Source organism: Phoca vitulina, unplaced genomic scaffold (assembly GCF_004348235.1).
Source record: "Phoca vitulina isolate PV1807 unplaced genomic scaffold, GSC_HSeal_1.0 scaffold65, whole genome shotgun sequence".
Taxonomy (NCBI): domain Eukaryota; kingdom Metazoa; phylum Chordata; class Mammalia; order Carnivora; family Phocidae; genus Phoca; species Phoca vitulina.
Window position 1 is genome coordinate 6,493,401 of NW_022589768.1, and position 17,327 is coordinate 6,510,727.

Genomic DNA, 17,327 nt, shown 5'->3' on the forward strand with positions numbered 1-17,327 from the left:
AGGCTAGGATTCCAATCCGGGCACTCACACCAAAATCTGTGCTCCTAAACTCTCCGGACCCCTCTAGAATTTATAGACCGAGAGTGCAAGTAAAATACAAGTCATGCACTGGCTAACTCCAGGGTCAACAGACCATCCCTTAGTCATGGCTCTGCAATGACCAGTCAGCCCTGTGACCTCTGCGGGCCTTAGTTTCCTCACCTGTGCATTGAAAAGACAGATTAGGTGAGCTCTAACTAAGGGATCGTCAGCTCTAAAACGCCCCCAAGTCCATGCTGACCATCCACAGTCTATGACCTGGTCTGCTTTCTAACTGGTTATTCAAAGATTAATTCATCCTGAAATAAGCAGCAAGTTATGTTCAGGTTCTTTCTCTGCCTCCTGACCTTCAGAAGATTACTATGTCCTCTCCATTCAGGCAAATGACAGGGAGTAATGAAAGGGGTACTGTATGATTTCTCCTTTGGACTCGACTTAATGCGGTTGTAATGAAACGGCCCTGGAAAAGTTCTGGGCGCAGAGCACATTAACTGTGCCAGACCTACAGTGTCCAAGGCCCCCTCTCTTGAGCCTGTTCTTGGAACCTACCCTTGGATGTGGTTACCGGGATGCAGGTGAAACTGACCCACTGGAGGAGGGGGGCAACCAAAAGAGAGGAACTGGGGGAGATCAAGAAATGCAGTCCAGGGTAGTTCTAATTACAGAGTTTCATGACGGCTAAATAAACCTTATCTTCTTGGTATACTCCATTCTCTTTGCTGACACCCACTCTTCAGAGTTGAGACCACAAAATTCATTATGGTGAATTCAACACCCAGTTCCCAACTAACAGACCCCCAGAAATAGCCTTCTCAAGCTAGGCATTAAAGGTCACCCAGAGTGCATCTGTGAGTGGAGAAGGGCCTTACAGGTGGGTCATGCAGCCCTCCTTTGAGAGTCTTTTCTAAGCATCCCTGACAGGTGGCTGTCATCTGGCCTCTGCCTGGACACTTCCAAGGTCGAGGCACAGCGGCTTGCACTGCTGGACAGCTCTCTGTGGGTAAAGCCCACGAAGCGCCTAGAACAGTGCTTGGCGTGGGGCCAAGCTCAATTAAGTGCGCCTCCGACTGGGTCAAAAGCTGCCTCCTTACAACTTGAACCCATGGGTCCTTGGTGCGCCCCTGGAGCCCTGAAACGCAGAGGGCCCCCGGATACCCGGAGCTGTAATCAGGCCCCTCGGCCCTCTCCTTCCAGGTGCGGATCCCAGACCTCTATCACCAGGCCTGGGTCGGCAGACCCCTTCCCCAGACCCCAGAGATCCCAAGAGTGAGCACCGATGGAGGGATGGCCGGCAGGGAGGCCGCAGTCAGGGATGTCCCCATCCTCGGTACCCGAGGTAGGAGGGGACAAAGGGCTTTCAGAAAGGCGTACCCCATCCGCTGCGGTCTAGGCTGCCTCCCTCCCCGCCACTGGGCGAGCCGGCCCTGGGGACCCCTGCGGCGCCAGGTGACAGGCCCGGGAGGATCACAGGCGCAGGCAGCGGCGCGATGGGCCGAGCCACGACGGGGACCTCGGGGCTCAGGGGTTTGGCCCGACGGATACCGGGCGCGATCCCGGCTTAGCGGAGTTCGCTCAGCCGTGGCTTTACCTGCGCGTGGTTGACTACCGCGGCCCCGCTTGCTCCCAGCCCGGTTCCTGCAGCTCCGCGGCTGCCGGCGGCGCTCATGGAAATGCAGCCGGAACCCCTGGCCAGTGCAGCTCCCGCCGCTACCGGCCCCGCCCAAGCAACTGCCGCCACGCCCCTGACGACCGTTTCTGCCACGCCCCTGACACGGAACCCGCCCGCTCATTGGGCAGCCCAGCCGTTGCTCTACGAGCCCCGCGAGCTCATTGCACCCGGCGGGTAGCTCATTGGTCAGTGGAGCTGCTCCTCAGAGTGGAGGCGAAACCGTCGGCGAAGAAGCCCTCCACAATTGGTTAGCTTTGACGTCTTTAGCCCGTGGGCTGAGACGCTATTGGATAAGGCCTGCCCGGAGGGGGCGGGGAAAAGGGAGGGGACTAAAGGATGGGTCGTGTTTGATGTTGATGGGGGCGGGGTGCGGAGAGGGAGGCAATTGTGACTGCGAGCTTGTTTTGGGGGCTGGGTAAGGTCAGGTGTCTTGTGAAGTTGAGAGAAAGGTGGCCGACTAGGTAGCTCAGCTGCGGAGTCTGCCGGCTCCAGGCCGACCCACTAACTCACCCGTAGCCCAGAATACAGCGCACAACACCGGTCGTGACCGGGAGAGAGGAGGGGGGAGAGTGAGTCACCGAGCCGCATGGAGAGGAAAGGATGTGGAGAAAGCAGCCTCTGGCTCCTTCCAGCTGGGTTAGGGTGATGGGGACATGCCGGGCAGTGTGCACCACCTGTCACTGTCCCACTGCCCTTCCAGCTCTCAAGATGACCCTAGCCCAGTGGGAGGCAGCTGGAGGAAAGTAGCCTGTAGAGTCAGACCTGCTGTTGACTCAAGACTGGTTGCGTGGTCTTGAGGAAGTCACTTAACCTTTCTGCATGCACCCTGATTTCTTCGGCAACTGGCAGTAACAATAGTAGTTGACCAGGAGATTTAAAGAAACCTGGTAAGCACTCAGCAGGCATGTAATCAAGACCGGTTCCCCACCCATTCACCTCCATGAGTCCATGGAACTCGGCCCAGTTCTAAAATTCTATGAGCCTGGAACTGCTTTTGCAGTGGCATGTGCTTTACCAAGAATAGAACACTTGACGACTTGAAATGCAACCCCTTTTAAGGATGGACAAGGCCACCCTACCAGAGCACGGTAGGGCTGGAAGAGAGAGAGCAGGGGATGAGATGGGAGAGGAGCATTTAGTGAGAGAAGGGAAGTGGTATTCGTAGCAATGTTACATTTTTTCCAGAACATTTCAGGACTATGACAAGGAAAAATGGAACTTTCCTCCTCCTGTTCAGCCTTCCAAGTGTCCAGTGGCTCAAGTTTCATGGAGGATGACCAAATAACCCATAGAAGGGTGATCGGCACTGAGCCAGAAACCACTGCATAAAATCTTTCAGGGACTCCTGAAGCCCAGTCCCCATTCTGAAGGCGTGGAAGTCCTAGAGTGTGAACAGAACTAGCCTCTTTGGCCTGAATTTAGCCTCAGACCCTTTGGGTCTGCCTTTGAGAGAACCCACACCCACGGTGTTCCAGGGTGAAGGAGAAGGAAGAATCCTTTGCCAATGCTGTATTTTTCAGTCAGTTGCCACCTTACCTAAAAAAAAAAAAAAAAAAAAAAGTCACAGGTCAGTACTAATTTATTCCTCTATATTCTCTTCCAGCTTGGAAAAGAAAAACCCAGGCTTCAGTAGGACCCCCAGGGTTCTGACTCTTGCATTAACACAGCTTGGGCTACCAGAAAAGAGCTTTAGATCTGTTGCCAGTCGTGTGTGTGTGATGCTCAGGCACACACACACGCACATGAAGGCACACTTGTTTCCGCTTCATTTTCCCAGTTCTCGTGTCTTTAAATAGTACTGCTTGGTGGTCATACCATGTCTGCACACGTACTGGGGAAACTGGCCCAATACAGGTCTGCTCCTGCTTGTGTTTGCTAAAGGAGACGGAGATGTCTCGTTAGGTCTGGCAAGGCATTCAAGTGGCTCCTGAGATCCGGGAAGATTTCTCTGGCTTGATTCAGAGCCATAGAAAGCAGCTGTTAGGAGTAGATTGCTCTACTGGATGGATTTTTTCCCCTACGTCAGGGGCACAGCTTCAGCCAAGAGTTCCAGAAAGGGACATCCATCCAGTTCAGGAATTCTAAAACACAATTGCATCACAATGGCTCAGAAAGATGCACAGGGAGGTGGGGGGCACCTGGGCGGCTCAGTCAGTTAAGCTTCGGATTCCTGATTTCGGCTCAGGTCATGATCTCAGGGTCGTGAGGTCTGGCTCTGGAATGGACATGGAGCCTGCTTAAAATTCTCTCTTGCTCTCCCTATGCGCCCCCCTCTAAAAAACAAAAATGGACAGAATGAGCCCACTTAAGAACCTTTCTCTAAGGTGATAGTTTTTTAAGTCCCTCAGAAGTGGAGACCATAGAATTCAGGGTTTGTTTTCATATACACTTTATTTTTTTAAATAGTTTTAGATTCGGGGCGCTGGCTGGCTCAGTTGGAAGAGCATACAATTCTTGATCTTGGGGTTGTGTGTTCGAGCCCCACATTGGGTGTAGAGATTAAGTAAATAAAATTAAATAAATAAACAAATAAATAGTTTCAGATTCACAGCAAAGTTGGGTAGAAAGTACAGAAAGTTCCCATTTATCCATTCCCCCAACACAGGCAGGATTACTTTTTTTAAGGTTTTATTTATGTCAGAGAGAGAGAGCACGTGAGTGGGAAGAAGGACAGAAGGAAAATGAGAGAATCTCAAGCAGACTCTGAGCTGAACACAGAGCCCAAGGTGGGGCTCGATCTCACAACCCTGAGATCATGACCTGAGCTGAAATCAAGAGTCAGACGCTCAACCAACTGAACCACCCAGGCACCCAGGATTATTATTTTTTAAAAGATTTATTTACTTATTTGAGAGTGTGAGTGTATGTGAGCATGCACATACAAGTGGGGGGAGAGGGAGAGAGAGAATCTCAAGAAGACTCCCCGCTGAGTGTGGAGCAGACATGGGGCTCAATCCCACAACCCCAAGATCATGACCTGAGCCAAAACCGAGAGTCAGACGCTTAACCAACTGAGCTACCCAGATGCCCCACAGGCAGGATTTTCTTACTAGCAATATCTACCAGCTGGTGAAACTTTTCCTTTAGAATATCCTTACCAAAAGAGGGTTCCCAGGACTGAGTTAAGGTTTTTGAGACTAGACCTCATCACCATAATCAGTGAGAGGGAAGTCGAAAGGATGTGGCTGAAAAAAACAGTGCTAAAAACTGCAGCCTGGATGCTCATGAAATTTTTCAGAGGGCCTCAGAGCACCAGCTCTCAGGAGTCAAAGATTGCTACATTCTTTTCATACCCAGAGCTGCCTGTGTAAAGTCTAGGAAGGGAGGTCAGAGTTCTCCATGGCCAGACTTCCTGGCTAGCTGCTCATTGATAATGGAGATGAAATTTGTTTGGAAGTTCTAAGTCCCAGTATGCAATAATTGCATGAGGACAAACTATGATGAAATTCAAGGGTTTGGCTTGTTTTGTTATGGGAAAAAGCTTCCCACTGGCTATTTAAAACAGTGCTGAATAGCAAGTTTATGTTTTAGGCTGCTTCCTTAAACGTACATGTGAAGTTGTCTATAAAAAATGCATAGGGTGATTTTATGCCCAGGAGAGTCTTGGGTTATGCCTCTTGCCCTGGAAAATTTTTAATAGTGCCCCCCTTTCATCTCAAATGGTCTCAGTTTGGATGATAAATGATACGGTAGTACTTACATACATAGGACCTAGCACTGAAAATGCTCATAAAACGCACTCACACACACGCAGGCTGTTCCAGCCTTATAATCAGATACAGAGTATCAGACAGGTGTTTGGCTAAAGATGACTTCTTACTCACCATGCATTCCTCTTCTTGACGTCATCCTTAATTACAGTAATAAAAATTGAGTTCCTCATGCTATCAACTCAAAAGGAGTCAATAAAACTGGCACGTTAAATAAGTGCATCACACACTCTTTCCTGCATAATTTCATGTTATTGAGCTATTTTAAAGCTGTTTACATCCTACGAGAGATCCCTATTTTATTTTCCCATATATGGAATTAATTAACAAGAGAGTAAATATTTTTACTGCACAGGACATAGAGTACGAATGAGATAGACAGAACAATAAGCCAAAGTCCCATCTCAATATAGGACAAATACTTGAAGAGATACCAAAAAGACTGAGCAGTAAGCAATAGAGTATAATGAACATTGTGAACAATTATGCAGAGGAAGGAACAATTTCTCCTGTTTTAGATTCTTGGAGATTTGAACTGGGCCTTGAAGTTGGGGTGGGGATGAGATGGCATTCCCAGCAGGTGAGGACAACAGAAACAGAGGCCTTTAAGTGGAAAAACACAAGTTGTTTCGTCCGGAGAAGAGTCCAAGTGGAGAATCAGCAGGAGAGAAGATGAAAAGGTAGATACGGCTCGTGATAGATGGCAGTTAATGCCTTCATCTGAGTTCATGGCCTCATCTCAGCTGCCTGAGTATTTGGACTTCCTAGCACAGTATAGAGCGTGCTCCAGGCATCTGCATATCACCTGCATAATTTTGAACCTATCTCTTTATTACCTGGTTATTATTAATAGTTTCATTAAACTCACCCACTTTTTAAATTACATACCTTCTTCTGCCTCATACTAAATCAGTGGTTCTCAACTGGGGGCAAGTTCACCCCCAACCCGGGACATTGGCAATATCTGGAGCTGTTTTTTGGTTGTCACAACTGAAGAGAGTGCTGCTAGCATTTAGTGGGTAGAGGCCAGGGGTGTTGCTGGACAGGACAGCCCCCACAACGAAGAGTCATCTGGCCCCAAATGTCAGTAGCGCTGAGGTGAGAAACCCTGAACACCTGAGCAATAATGTCTGTGATTTTACAAGCTTGATGTGCTGGTTCTATTTTATTCTACTTTACATGAAAATAATGTCACAACTATTAAACTTTAAAATGTTCTTCCCTGTGCTACTTGATTCAAACAGATATTTGTACACCCACATTCACTGCAGCATTATCCACAATAGCCAAAAGGTGCAAACAACCCAACTGTCCTTTGACGGATGAATGGATAAACAAAGTGTAACATATGCATATTATGGAATATTGTCCAACCTTCAAAAGGAAGAAAATTCTGACCCATGCTCTACCATGAGTGAACCTTGAAGACATTACGCTAAGTGAAATAAGCCAGTCACAAAAGGACAAATGTTGCATGATTCCACTTATAGGAGGAACCTAGGAGAGTCACATTCATGGGGACAGAAAATAGAATAGTGGCTACCAGGGACTGGGACAGGGGGTAATGGGTTGTTATGTGAAGGGTACAGAGTTTCTGTTTTGCAGGATGAAAAAGTTCTGGCGTTGGAGGGTGGTGATGGTTGTACAATGATATGAATGTGCTTAATATCACTGATTGTACATTTAAAAGTGGGTGAGAGGGTAAACTTTATATTTTGTATATTCTACCACAATAAGAAACGTTAAGCTTTTTCTCAAGATCGCCTGTGATACATCTCAACCTGCTTTCAAAAACATGAGGCCTAGCTCACAGTAGATGGTCAGTAACATTTGTTGAATGAAATGGAAAGGAGTTAGATTTATCTTCTTCTAAGCCATAAGAAGGAATTGAAGAACATGTGCTTTAGAAGTGGAAATATCTGAATTTAAATTCAGCCTGTGGCATTTATTGGTTGTGTTCTCTCAGGGAAGTGAACTAAGACTTTATGAGTCTTGATTTCTTCATTTATAGAATAAAGAAAATAATGCCCATCTCATAATGTTGGAAAATGACATAATGTGCATGAAATGCTTAATTACAGTATTCAGTATATTGTTTGTACTCTATGAGTGATAACTATTGCTATTATTATTATTATTTTTTAACAGTTTTATTGGGATATAATTCACATGTAATTTACCTATTTACCTATTTAAAGTATACAATTTACCTATTTAAAGTATACAATTCAACAGGTTTTCATATATTTACAGAGTGTGCAACTATCACCACAATCGATTTTAGAACATTTTTATCACCCCAGAAAGAGTCCCCTTGTCCACTAGAAGTCACTCCCCATTTCCCCCAAACACAAGCCCTCCAGCTCTAGACAACTCAGTCATCTACTTTCTGTCTTGATAGGCTTGCCTATTCTGGACATGTCATGTAGATGGACTCATACAGTATGTGGTCTTTTTATGACTGGCTTCTTTCCCTTAAAATAATGTTTTCAAGGTTCATCCGCATTGTAACATGTATCCATATTTTATTCCTTTCTTTTTAATTGAGTTGTAAGTGTTCTTTATATATTCTAGGTACAAGTCCTTTATCAGATACATGATTTGCAGATACTTGCTCCCATTCTGTGAGGTGTCTTTTCATATTCTTAATGGTGTCCTTGGAAACACTGAAGTTTTTAATTTTGATGAAGTTCAGTTTACCTTTTCTCTTTGTGCTTCTGTTGTCATACTGAAGAAAGCTTTTCCTAATCCAAGATCCATGAGGATTTACACCTGTATTTTCTTCTAAGGGTTTTCTAGTTTTAGCTCTTACGTTTAGGTCTATGGCCTATTTTGACTTAATTTTTGTGTCACGTGAGGAAGAAGCCCAACTTCATTCTTGTGCATGTGAGTGTCCAGTTTGTCCAGCACCGTTTACTGAAAAACACTTCTTTTCCTATTGAATGTCACACTTGTCAAAAATCAGTTGGCCAGAGATGTATGGGTTTGCTTCTGGGCTCTCAGTTCTAGTTCTCTGATCTATATGTCTCTCATTAGGTCAGTATTACACTCTCATGATTACTGTAGCTTTTGCGGTAAGATTTTAAAAATTGGTAAGTGTGAGTCCTCCAACTTTGTTCTCTTTTTTCAAGGTTGTGTTGCCCCTTTGGGTCCTTTAAAGAATTTTTCATTTCAGTTATTGAACTTTCTGACTCCAGAATTTCCATTGGTTCTTTTATAAATTCTCTTTACTGAGATTCTCTCCTTAATGAGACACTGTCATCAGACCTTTCTTTACTTCTTTAAACAAGGTTTCCTCTATTTCTTTGACCATATTTATAACAATTGCTCTGAAGTCTTTGTCTGCTAAGTCTGACATCTGAACCCTCACAAAGGCAGTTTCTGATATCTGATTTTTTTCTTGTATATAGGTCATACATTCCTGTGTCCTGGCACGTATCATAGTATTCTTTGAAAACTGGATATTTTAAGTAACTTTGGATAAAGATTCCTCCCTACTCTGGGGCTTGTTGTTGTTGTTTGCTTGCTTACTTGTTCAGTGACTTGGCTTGACTGTTGTAGTGAAATCAATTCCCTCATAGTGTGCACTCTGATGTCACTCCTCAGAGGGTACAGCCTTGGATATGTGCCCAGTCTCTGGGATGACAGTGGTCTTAACAAGACTTTGTCTCTTGGGGCGCCTGGGTGGCTCAGTCGGTTAAGTGTCCAACTTTGGCTTGGGTCATGATTTCAGCATCCTGGGATCAATCCCCATGTCAGGTTCCCAGCTCAGTGGGGAGCCTGCTTCTCCTTCTCCTCTGCCCCTCCCCCTGCTTGTGCTCTCTCTCTCTCAAATAAATAAATAAAATCTAGAAAAACAAAACAAAACCCAACAAGACTTTGTCTCTTTACCTGATTTCTCTGTTAAGCCATCTGCCTCCTTTGGTATCACATCCAGCTGTTAGCCTCCCGCAGATGCTGGCTGGTTACTCTACTGGGTTTAACATTGTCCTGGGGCATAAACTCCTCCACACTCTTGTCCAACTAAATCTGGGCCCCTTTCCAGGGGTAGTCTTAGAGGCTTATTCCAGCCAAGAGGGCTCTCCATAACTGTCTCTTTCCCTGGTTCTCTCTAGTATACATCTAGCTAGTCGGCAGTTTAACTTCTTGCTCAAATGGAGCTCCCAGACTCCTCTTAGCTGTTTACCAACAACATTTCCATTGTTTTTGAGACTAGTCTATTCTTGAAGTTCTCCACACTGTATTCCAAATAAAGTCAGTTTCCTTGGGGTGAGCTTTGGAGCTCTCTGTTCTTATGGCCTGCTTCTCCTCCTAGGCAAAACCACTGCTCCAGAACATGGGGAGCGTGGGCAGGGACAATGGCCTTCTTCTCTTAGAGCGACGACAATGCTTTATGAATAGAGTGCTGGACAAGGGCAATAGACTCTACTGTTGTCGGCTTGCCTCCCCTCCCCCCGCCGAATATCTACCCTGTGAGCAAGCTGGGGCCAAAGGTGATTGAGGCCCCAGTATTTTCAGCCTGTGACTCCTGGGGTGGAGATTATGTCCTGTGAGTGGAAGCAAGGTAGAGGCGATGAGCACCATTCCTCTCAGCCAATCTTGCTTGGAATAGACCTTTTGCAACATGAGGCTGGAGGGGATGAGAAATGCTGGCAGCCTGCCTCTCTGGGGGACACTGAGAGCCAAGGGAGGAGGGAGCCAACCTGTGTTCTTGGCTTCACCTGCCCAGAGTGGAGCTTCCACCACGCCGAGCTGGGACAGGAGAGAGGTAAGGAGAGGTTTGAGGCTCAAATGTCGCTGACTCTCACTGTTCTCACCGAGATTTAGTGAATTTTCTTGAATAAAATTTCTTAATTTGCTCTGTGCTCTTAAGATGGTTTTCAGAGACTGTGAATTGTTATGGTTTTGGTTTTGATTTTTTTTTTTTTTTTAATTTTCACCAGTTACTGTTGTTTCCCTGTGGAGAGGGTTCATGGAGCAACTCATGCCACCATTCCAGAAGTCAGGCGCCCTGTTGTGATGATTTATCATGAGGCAGTACTTTAGTTAGTCTGGAGGTAGTGTTCAGGGTAATATAGAAGTAGGAGAGACTGACGCCAGGTGGAAGAGGCGGCGGGCACCGCACCGGCTCAGACGGAAAGTGATAAAGATCTGAATGTGACAGAGGGAGTAAAAAGGACAAGAGTGGGTGTGGGTACAGCCAGATTCATCAAGACCTCCCTGCAGATTAAATCTGGGGTGCCCGGAGGGGAGGGAAGGGTCAGAGAGGATTCCAAGGTGATTCTATTATGGAAGAGGATGTGCTCTCTTGAGATGGTGGTAGTAGATCTATTCGAGGGAAAGGGCAAATAGTGCATTGTGACCAAGAAAGTAGGACTGGAGAGTAGGCGAAAGGTCGAGCTTTCTATTTGTAGACAAGGAATTTTGCCATCACACGTTTTGTGTAACACTTTGCCACGGTGCCCACACACAAGATAGCAGAAGTCACGAGAATAGAAAAGTTCCAGAGAAAGAGAAAAGCAGACCAGGTCACCTTAAATGTGGGAGAACAGAACTCTTAGCAGGCAGGAGTGAGGGAAATTGAGAAGTTACCGCTGGAAAGGTAGAAATCATGAGAGCTAATGCTTATTAACCCTGACTAAGAGCCAAGCACGGTTTTAAAAACTTTATATGTTTTCTTATATTTAATCCTCGAAGTAATGCCACAGCGTTAATGATAATTACCCTCATTTTACAGATCAGAAAACTGAGACCAGAGAGTTGAACCAATGGGCTCACACAGGTGGTATGCGATAGAGCCCAGATTAAAACCTAAGCAGCTCAGATCTGTACCTCTGAAACAAATAATGCAATATATGTTAAGAAAAAAAAAAAAGAAGAAGAAGAATGTAGCAGGAGGGGAAGAATGAAGGGGGGAAATCGGAGGGGGAGAAGAACCATGAGAGACGATGGACTCTGAAAAACAAACTGAGGGTTCTAGAGGGGAGGGGGGTGGGAGGATGGGTTAGCCTGGTGATGGGTATTGAGGAGGGCACGTTCTGCATGGAGCACTGCGTGTTATGCACAAACAATGAATCATGGAACACTACATCTAAAACTAATGATGTAATGTATGGGGGTTAACATAACAATAAAAAAATTAAAAACAAAACAAAACAAAAAAAACCTAAGCAGTCAAGGACATACATACCATTCATTCCCAAGTGTGCACCCAAAGAAACGTGCATATGGCAATGTTCGTGGTGGGGCTATTTGTAATAGCCTAAGACTGTAAATAGCCCTCACGTCCATTAACACTAGAACGGATACACAAATTGTGGCATCTTCATATTCAATGGAATATTTTACAACGGTGAAAATGAAAAACCCATGGCTAGAAGCAGCAACACGGACATAATGTTGGGCAAAAGAAGCCAGTCACAACAGAGACCGTGTTGCATGATTCTACTTATATTGAGGCAAAACGAATCTATAGTGTGAATAAGTCAGCTCACCTCTGTGGGATAGTAGAGACCAGGAGAGGGCATGAGGAGGGGGTCCAGTAATGTTCTGTTTCCTGATCTGGGTGGTGGTTACGCAGGTGTGTTCATTTATGAAATCTCACCAAGCCGCACACTTACAGATCATGTACTTTTCTGTGGATAGGTAATACTTCACTACAAAGTCTAAGACAAAAGAAAGCAGAAGGGAATGAGGCCATATGATTAGAGGACATACCCTTTTAACCAAAGAACTGTCAAGATAACAGCTGCACTGTTTCCTCTTCAACGAGTAAAATGCAAAGAAAAACGCAGAGGGGATTCCAGGAAATTATACATTTAAAAGAAATTTAAGAGGCAAATTGACCGAATGCAACATATGGGACTTGTTAGCATCCTTATTAAGACAGACTGGAAAAAAAAAGTAATGAAACCATCAGAGACTTTGAACACATTGCATCTCAGATGAGATATTAAGGTATTGTTGATTTTAGGTATATTAATTGTATTGTGATGATTTTTAAATGGCTGTATATTTCAGAGGTACATATTGACATGTTTATGAGTGAAATGATGTGACATTTGGGATTTGCTTCAAAATAATGTGGGTGTGAGTGTAGAGATGAAACCAGATTGGCCAGGAGTTGATCACTGTTGAAGGTGGGAGGTGATTACCTGGGTGTCACTGTACTATTCTCTCTACTTGCGTATATGTTTGAACATTTTTTTAAATAAAGATTTTATTCACCTATTTGACAGAGAGAGAGAGAGAGCACAAGCAGGGGGAGCGGCAGGCAGAGGGAGAGGGAGAAGCAGGCTCCCCACTGAGCAGGGAGTCCGACGCGGGACTCGATCCCAGGGCCCTGAGATCATGACCTGAGCCAAAGACAGACGCTTCACCGACTGAGCCACCCAGGCACCCTGTAAATAAGAAGTTTTTTTAAAAAAGAAGAAAACTTACATTCAGTGTGCCCGCAAAGTAATTGATGTCCATGGCTCCATATTTTTAAGTTTGTATCTGCACTAAGATGGACAGAGGAGAGCTCAGGTGCACGGTCACGGATACCAAGGGAGGAGGGAATGTTCTTGTGGCACCCATGGCTGAGGTTCTGCTTCTCCCCCCACTGCACCACTGTCACAGTTCTGGCCCAGGTCACCATGACCCCCAGTCACTGCCACACCTAGCAGTTGGTTTCCAGCCCCCCTACTTGATTTCTGGGTAGCCTGGGACTAGTGGCAGGCACCCCTGCTTTCCCCTGCCTCCCCATCAGGCTGCACTACAGACCCTTCTTCCCGCGGCTGACTCAGCCATGCATTCTGTCCTCAGGCCTCTACTCTTCTCCCCCATACACTCCTCCCAAGTGGTTTCAACCCCTCCTAGTAGCTTCAGTTGCTGCCAGGCTGTCTTTCTGAAATGCTACTTTGCTCCCCTGATTCCCTCGCTAAAACACAGGAGCGGCTTCCCATTCCCCAGTGACCACGTTCTAACTCTTCGTAGAGGCACAGGAGGGCTTTCAGCATCTCTCTGCTCCTCTACCTCCTTTCCAACTACCTCCCAGCCTTCCTCCTCCCATTCGGCTTCACACCTTCCATGTCCACCAGTTACATCACCGACACTTCTGGAATGTGCCATGCTATTTCTTGCTCCCATACCTCTGACTCCATCTGGAATACCTACCTATAGACTACCTCACCTGGAAAACTCGACTCATCTTTGGGACTCTGCTACAGGGTCATTTCATGGGTAAAGCCTTTCCTCATCTTCCTGTGGAGTTCATTCAGTCAGTCAATCATTCATTAATTCATTCAAAAAATATTTAGGCTCAGGGCCCTGTGCTAAGGTCGGGTGCTGAGGTCAAGAACCCACGTAGTTCACACTTTATGTCATGGCTCTTATCTCACCAATAGGATTGACTTATATAATAGCCCCTAGCCACTCCTACCCCTTCACCCCACCTCTTGAGGTCAAAGATAGTGACTTAGTCATCTTTATACCCCAGTGATAGTAGGCATTGAAGATGGTTGCTCAGTTGAACTAAAGGAGAACAGTCACTGAGAAAAGGACTTTGGGTTTGACTATTCACTCTTGCTTATCTTTGGGTGTCTATGTGGTAAAGTTCAGGATCAAGCGTAGACAGAATAAGCCCTTTCCCCCTCGGAAACACGATGGCAGCAAGATTGAGTGATGGGGGTGGTCAGAGTATTTTAAAAGGCATTGGGAAGAGCCAGTAGGAAACAGACTTCAGACACTAGTGAGGGGCGCTTGGCTGGCTCAGCGTGTGGAGCCTGTGACTCTTGATCTCGGGATCGTGAGTTCGAGCCCCATGTTGGGTGTAGAGATACTTAAAAACAAAATTAAAAAAAAAAAAAAAGATGCTAGTGAGAGGAGGCAACCGTCCAGAAGCAAAATGACAAAGAAGATGAGGTTTGCCATTTTTGGTGGTGGTGGGATGCGAGGGTGGGCCTTGGACAGGCCCAGAGACAGCAGCGATAAAAAGGGGAGTAGTTGTCACAGCTCCCTGGAGTGGCTGTACCAGGCCAGATCCTTTGCATCTTGTTTTTTGGTTGTTGTTTATTTTTATTTATTTTTAAGTGATCTCTACACCCAACATGGGACTCAAACTCATAACCCTGAGATCAAGAGTGATGTGCTCCTCCACCTGAGCCAGCCGGGCGTCCCTACATCTTTATTTTACTTAATTCTCACAGTGTTCGTGTTGGAATGAGGAGATGGTTCAAAGTGTGTCAGTGACTCTCGGCCCTGGTTACACGTCGGAATCACCTGAGGAACGTGTAAAAATGTGATTCTGGGTCTCCCAGCTTTTCTGGTTTAATCTGATCACTGGCATCTGATTTTTTAAAGTCCTTCAGGTGATTCTATTATACAGTCAGAGGGAGAGCAAACGTAAGGAATCTGTCAGCCCACTTGCTGGGATGGAATTTAACTCCTGTGGGCCTGATTCCGAAGCCTACACATCTCCCCCTAGAGCTGTGCTTCTCAAGGTGTGGTCTCTGGACCATTAGAAATGCAGACCCTCAGTCCTCACCCCACACCTCCTGAATCAGAATCTGTGTTTGGCAAGACCCCTGTGTGCTTCCTCCACGCATTAGAGTTTGAGAAGCATTGCCTTAAACCTCTAGTTCCCAAATGTGACAGACAAACAGCATCAACTCTGGAGCTTTTGGTTTTGAAGTACAAATACTCAAGGCGCCTGGCTCAGTAGGAAGAGCGTGCGACTCTTGGTCTTGGGATCATGAGTTCAAGCCCCACATTGGGCGTAGAGCTTACTTTTAAAAAAAAAAAAAGGTACAGATTCCGGCTCTGCCTCCAAGAAAACACCAAATGGCCAAAGGCGCTGGTGCTGTGCTTGGGCCCTGGCTGGGGGGGCCCTGGCTGGGGGGCCCTGGCTGGGGGTGGGGCTCGGCCCAGAGCTGGGAGCTGCAAGGCTGAGGACCAGGAGCGGATCCCCATCAGCAAGCTGGGTCAATGACAAGAAGGACAAGAAGATCAGGTCCCCGGAAGAGATTGATCTCTTCCTGCCCATCAAGGAATCTGAGATCACTGACTCTTTCCCGGGGACATCCCTCAAGGATGAGGTCTCGAAGACTCTGTGCAGAAGCAGACTCGTGCTGGTCAGCGGCCCAGGTTCAAGGCGTTTGTTGCCATCGGAGATTATGTTGGTCTGGGTGTTCAGTGCTCCAAGGAGGTAGCTGCTGCCATCATCGTGGCCAAGCTTGCCATCATCCCTGTGTGGTGGGCAAGGCTCCCGGGGGAACAAGATGGGCAAGCCCCACCGTGGCTCACGCAAGGTGACCAGCCGTTGTGGCTCTGTGCTGATGCGCCTCATCCCCGACACCAGGGGCACTGGCATTGTCTCTGTGCCCAAGAAGCTACTGATGATGGCCGGTATTGACGATGGCTACCCCTCAGCCACGGGCTGCCCTGCCACCCTGGGGAGCTTTGCCAAGACCCCTTCTGGTGCCACTCCCCAGACCTACAGCCCTCTTGCCGCTGACCTCTGGAAAGAGACAATGTTCACCAAGTCTCCCTATCAGGAATTCACCGACATCTTGTAAAGACCCACACCGGAGTCTCCGTGCAGAGGACCCAGTCTCCACCTGTGGCCACCACACGGTTTTATCCAAGAAAAATTCAAGTGAATTAAAGCCTCTTAAAAAAAAAAATAGGGGAGCCTGGCTGGCTCAGTCAGTAGAGCATGTAACTCTTGATCTCGGGGTCATGAGTTCAAGCCCCACATTGGGTGTAGAAATTACTTTAAAAAAAATAAAATCTTTAAAAATAAATAATTAAATGAATTTTTTAAAAACCACACACACAAAGTACAAATTCTCTAGGTATCCCACCCAGGGTTCAAATTCATTAGGCTTGAGGTCATGCCTAGGTTCCTTCTTTAAAAACCCCCAGTAGGGGGGCGCCTGGGTGGCTCAGTCGTTAAGCGTCTGCCTTCGGCTCAGGTCATGATCCCGGGGTCCTGGGATCGAGTCCCACATCGGGCTCCCTGCTCAGCGGGAAGCCTGCCTCTCCCTCTCCCACTCCCCCTGCTTGTGTTCCTGCTCTAGCTATCTCTCTCTCTGTGAAATAAATAAATAAAATCTTTAAAAAAAAAAAACCCAGTAGGGGCACCTGGGTGGTCATGGTCCTGGGGTCCTGGGATCGAGCCCTGTGTCGGGCTCCCTGCTGGGGGGGACCCTACCTCTCCCTCTCCCCCCTGCTTGTGCTCTCTCTTGCTATCTCTTTCTCTCAAATGAATAAATAAAATCTTTAAAATTTTTTAAAAAAAAATAAAAAATAAATAAAATGAAACCCCCTGGTAAATCTGATGGTCAGTTAATTTTAGGGACTATTCCACTCCATGATGTTGCCTCTCTGTAGAAGGAATTTTCTGAGTGTTCTTTTCCAAGGCACCTCAGAAGGTTGCCTAAGCTGGCCAGATTTGACAAGTGAAAATACAGAACATCCAGTACAATTTGAATCTCAGATAAACAGGAAATAAATTTTTGTGTAAGAATGTCCCAAATATTGCTTGGAATATACTAGTTATAATTATTTTAAATAGTAAAAATTTTAAATTTAGAGTATTTACTAGTAAAAAAAAAATTAAATTTAGTAAATTTGGTCAATTTAAATTTGGTAAAAATTGCTTAAAAAATTATTGTTTATTATTTAAATTCAATTTAAGTTCAAATTGAACTGGGTGTTCTGAATTTTTTCTGGCAACCCTACTCACAACAGTCCCGGAGTTTCAAGGAGAAATTCAGCATAAACTTAGGGAGGGGAGGATGAGGCAGAGCTTGCCAGGACATCCACAGTGAATGGATGAATGAATAGGTGAATATAAAAAACACTGTGTCATGCTCTCTCAGTCAGCTTAAGCTAAGTTACGTCTAAGGCTGCAGAAAAATGACTCT

General features: G+C 46.0%; 1 protein-coding gene and 1 pseudogene across 2 annotated transcripts in view; one reads left to right on the forward strand and one right to left on the reverse strand.

Moving 5' to 3' along the window:
* Positions 1 to 1,751, reverse strand: part of ABHD2 (abhydrolase domain containing 2, acylglycerol lipase) — a 97,159-nt gene extending 95,408 nt beyond the window's left edge. Inside the window, exon 1 of one of the 2 annotated variants that reach the window (XM_032391837.1) lies at positions 1,628 to 1,751. In XM_032391837.1, coding sequence (XP_032247728.1) covers positions 1,628 to 1,705 — 78 coding nt within the window. In that variant the 5' untranslated portion in view covers positions 1,706 to 1,751. The remainder of the gene's footprint in view (positions 1 to 1,627) is intronic. The other variant, XM_032391838.1, reaches the window with a different exon arrangement.
* Positions 1,704 to 16,063, forward strand: LOC116624210 (annotated as a pseudogene).
* Positions 16,064 to 17,327: the final 1,264 nt, after the last annotated feature.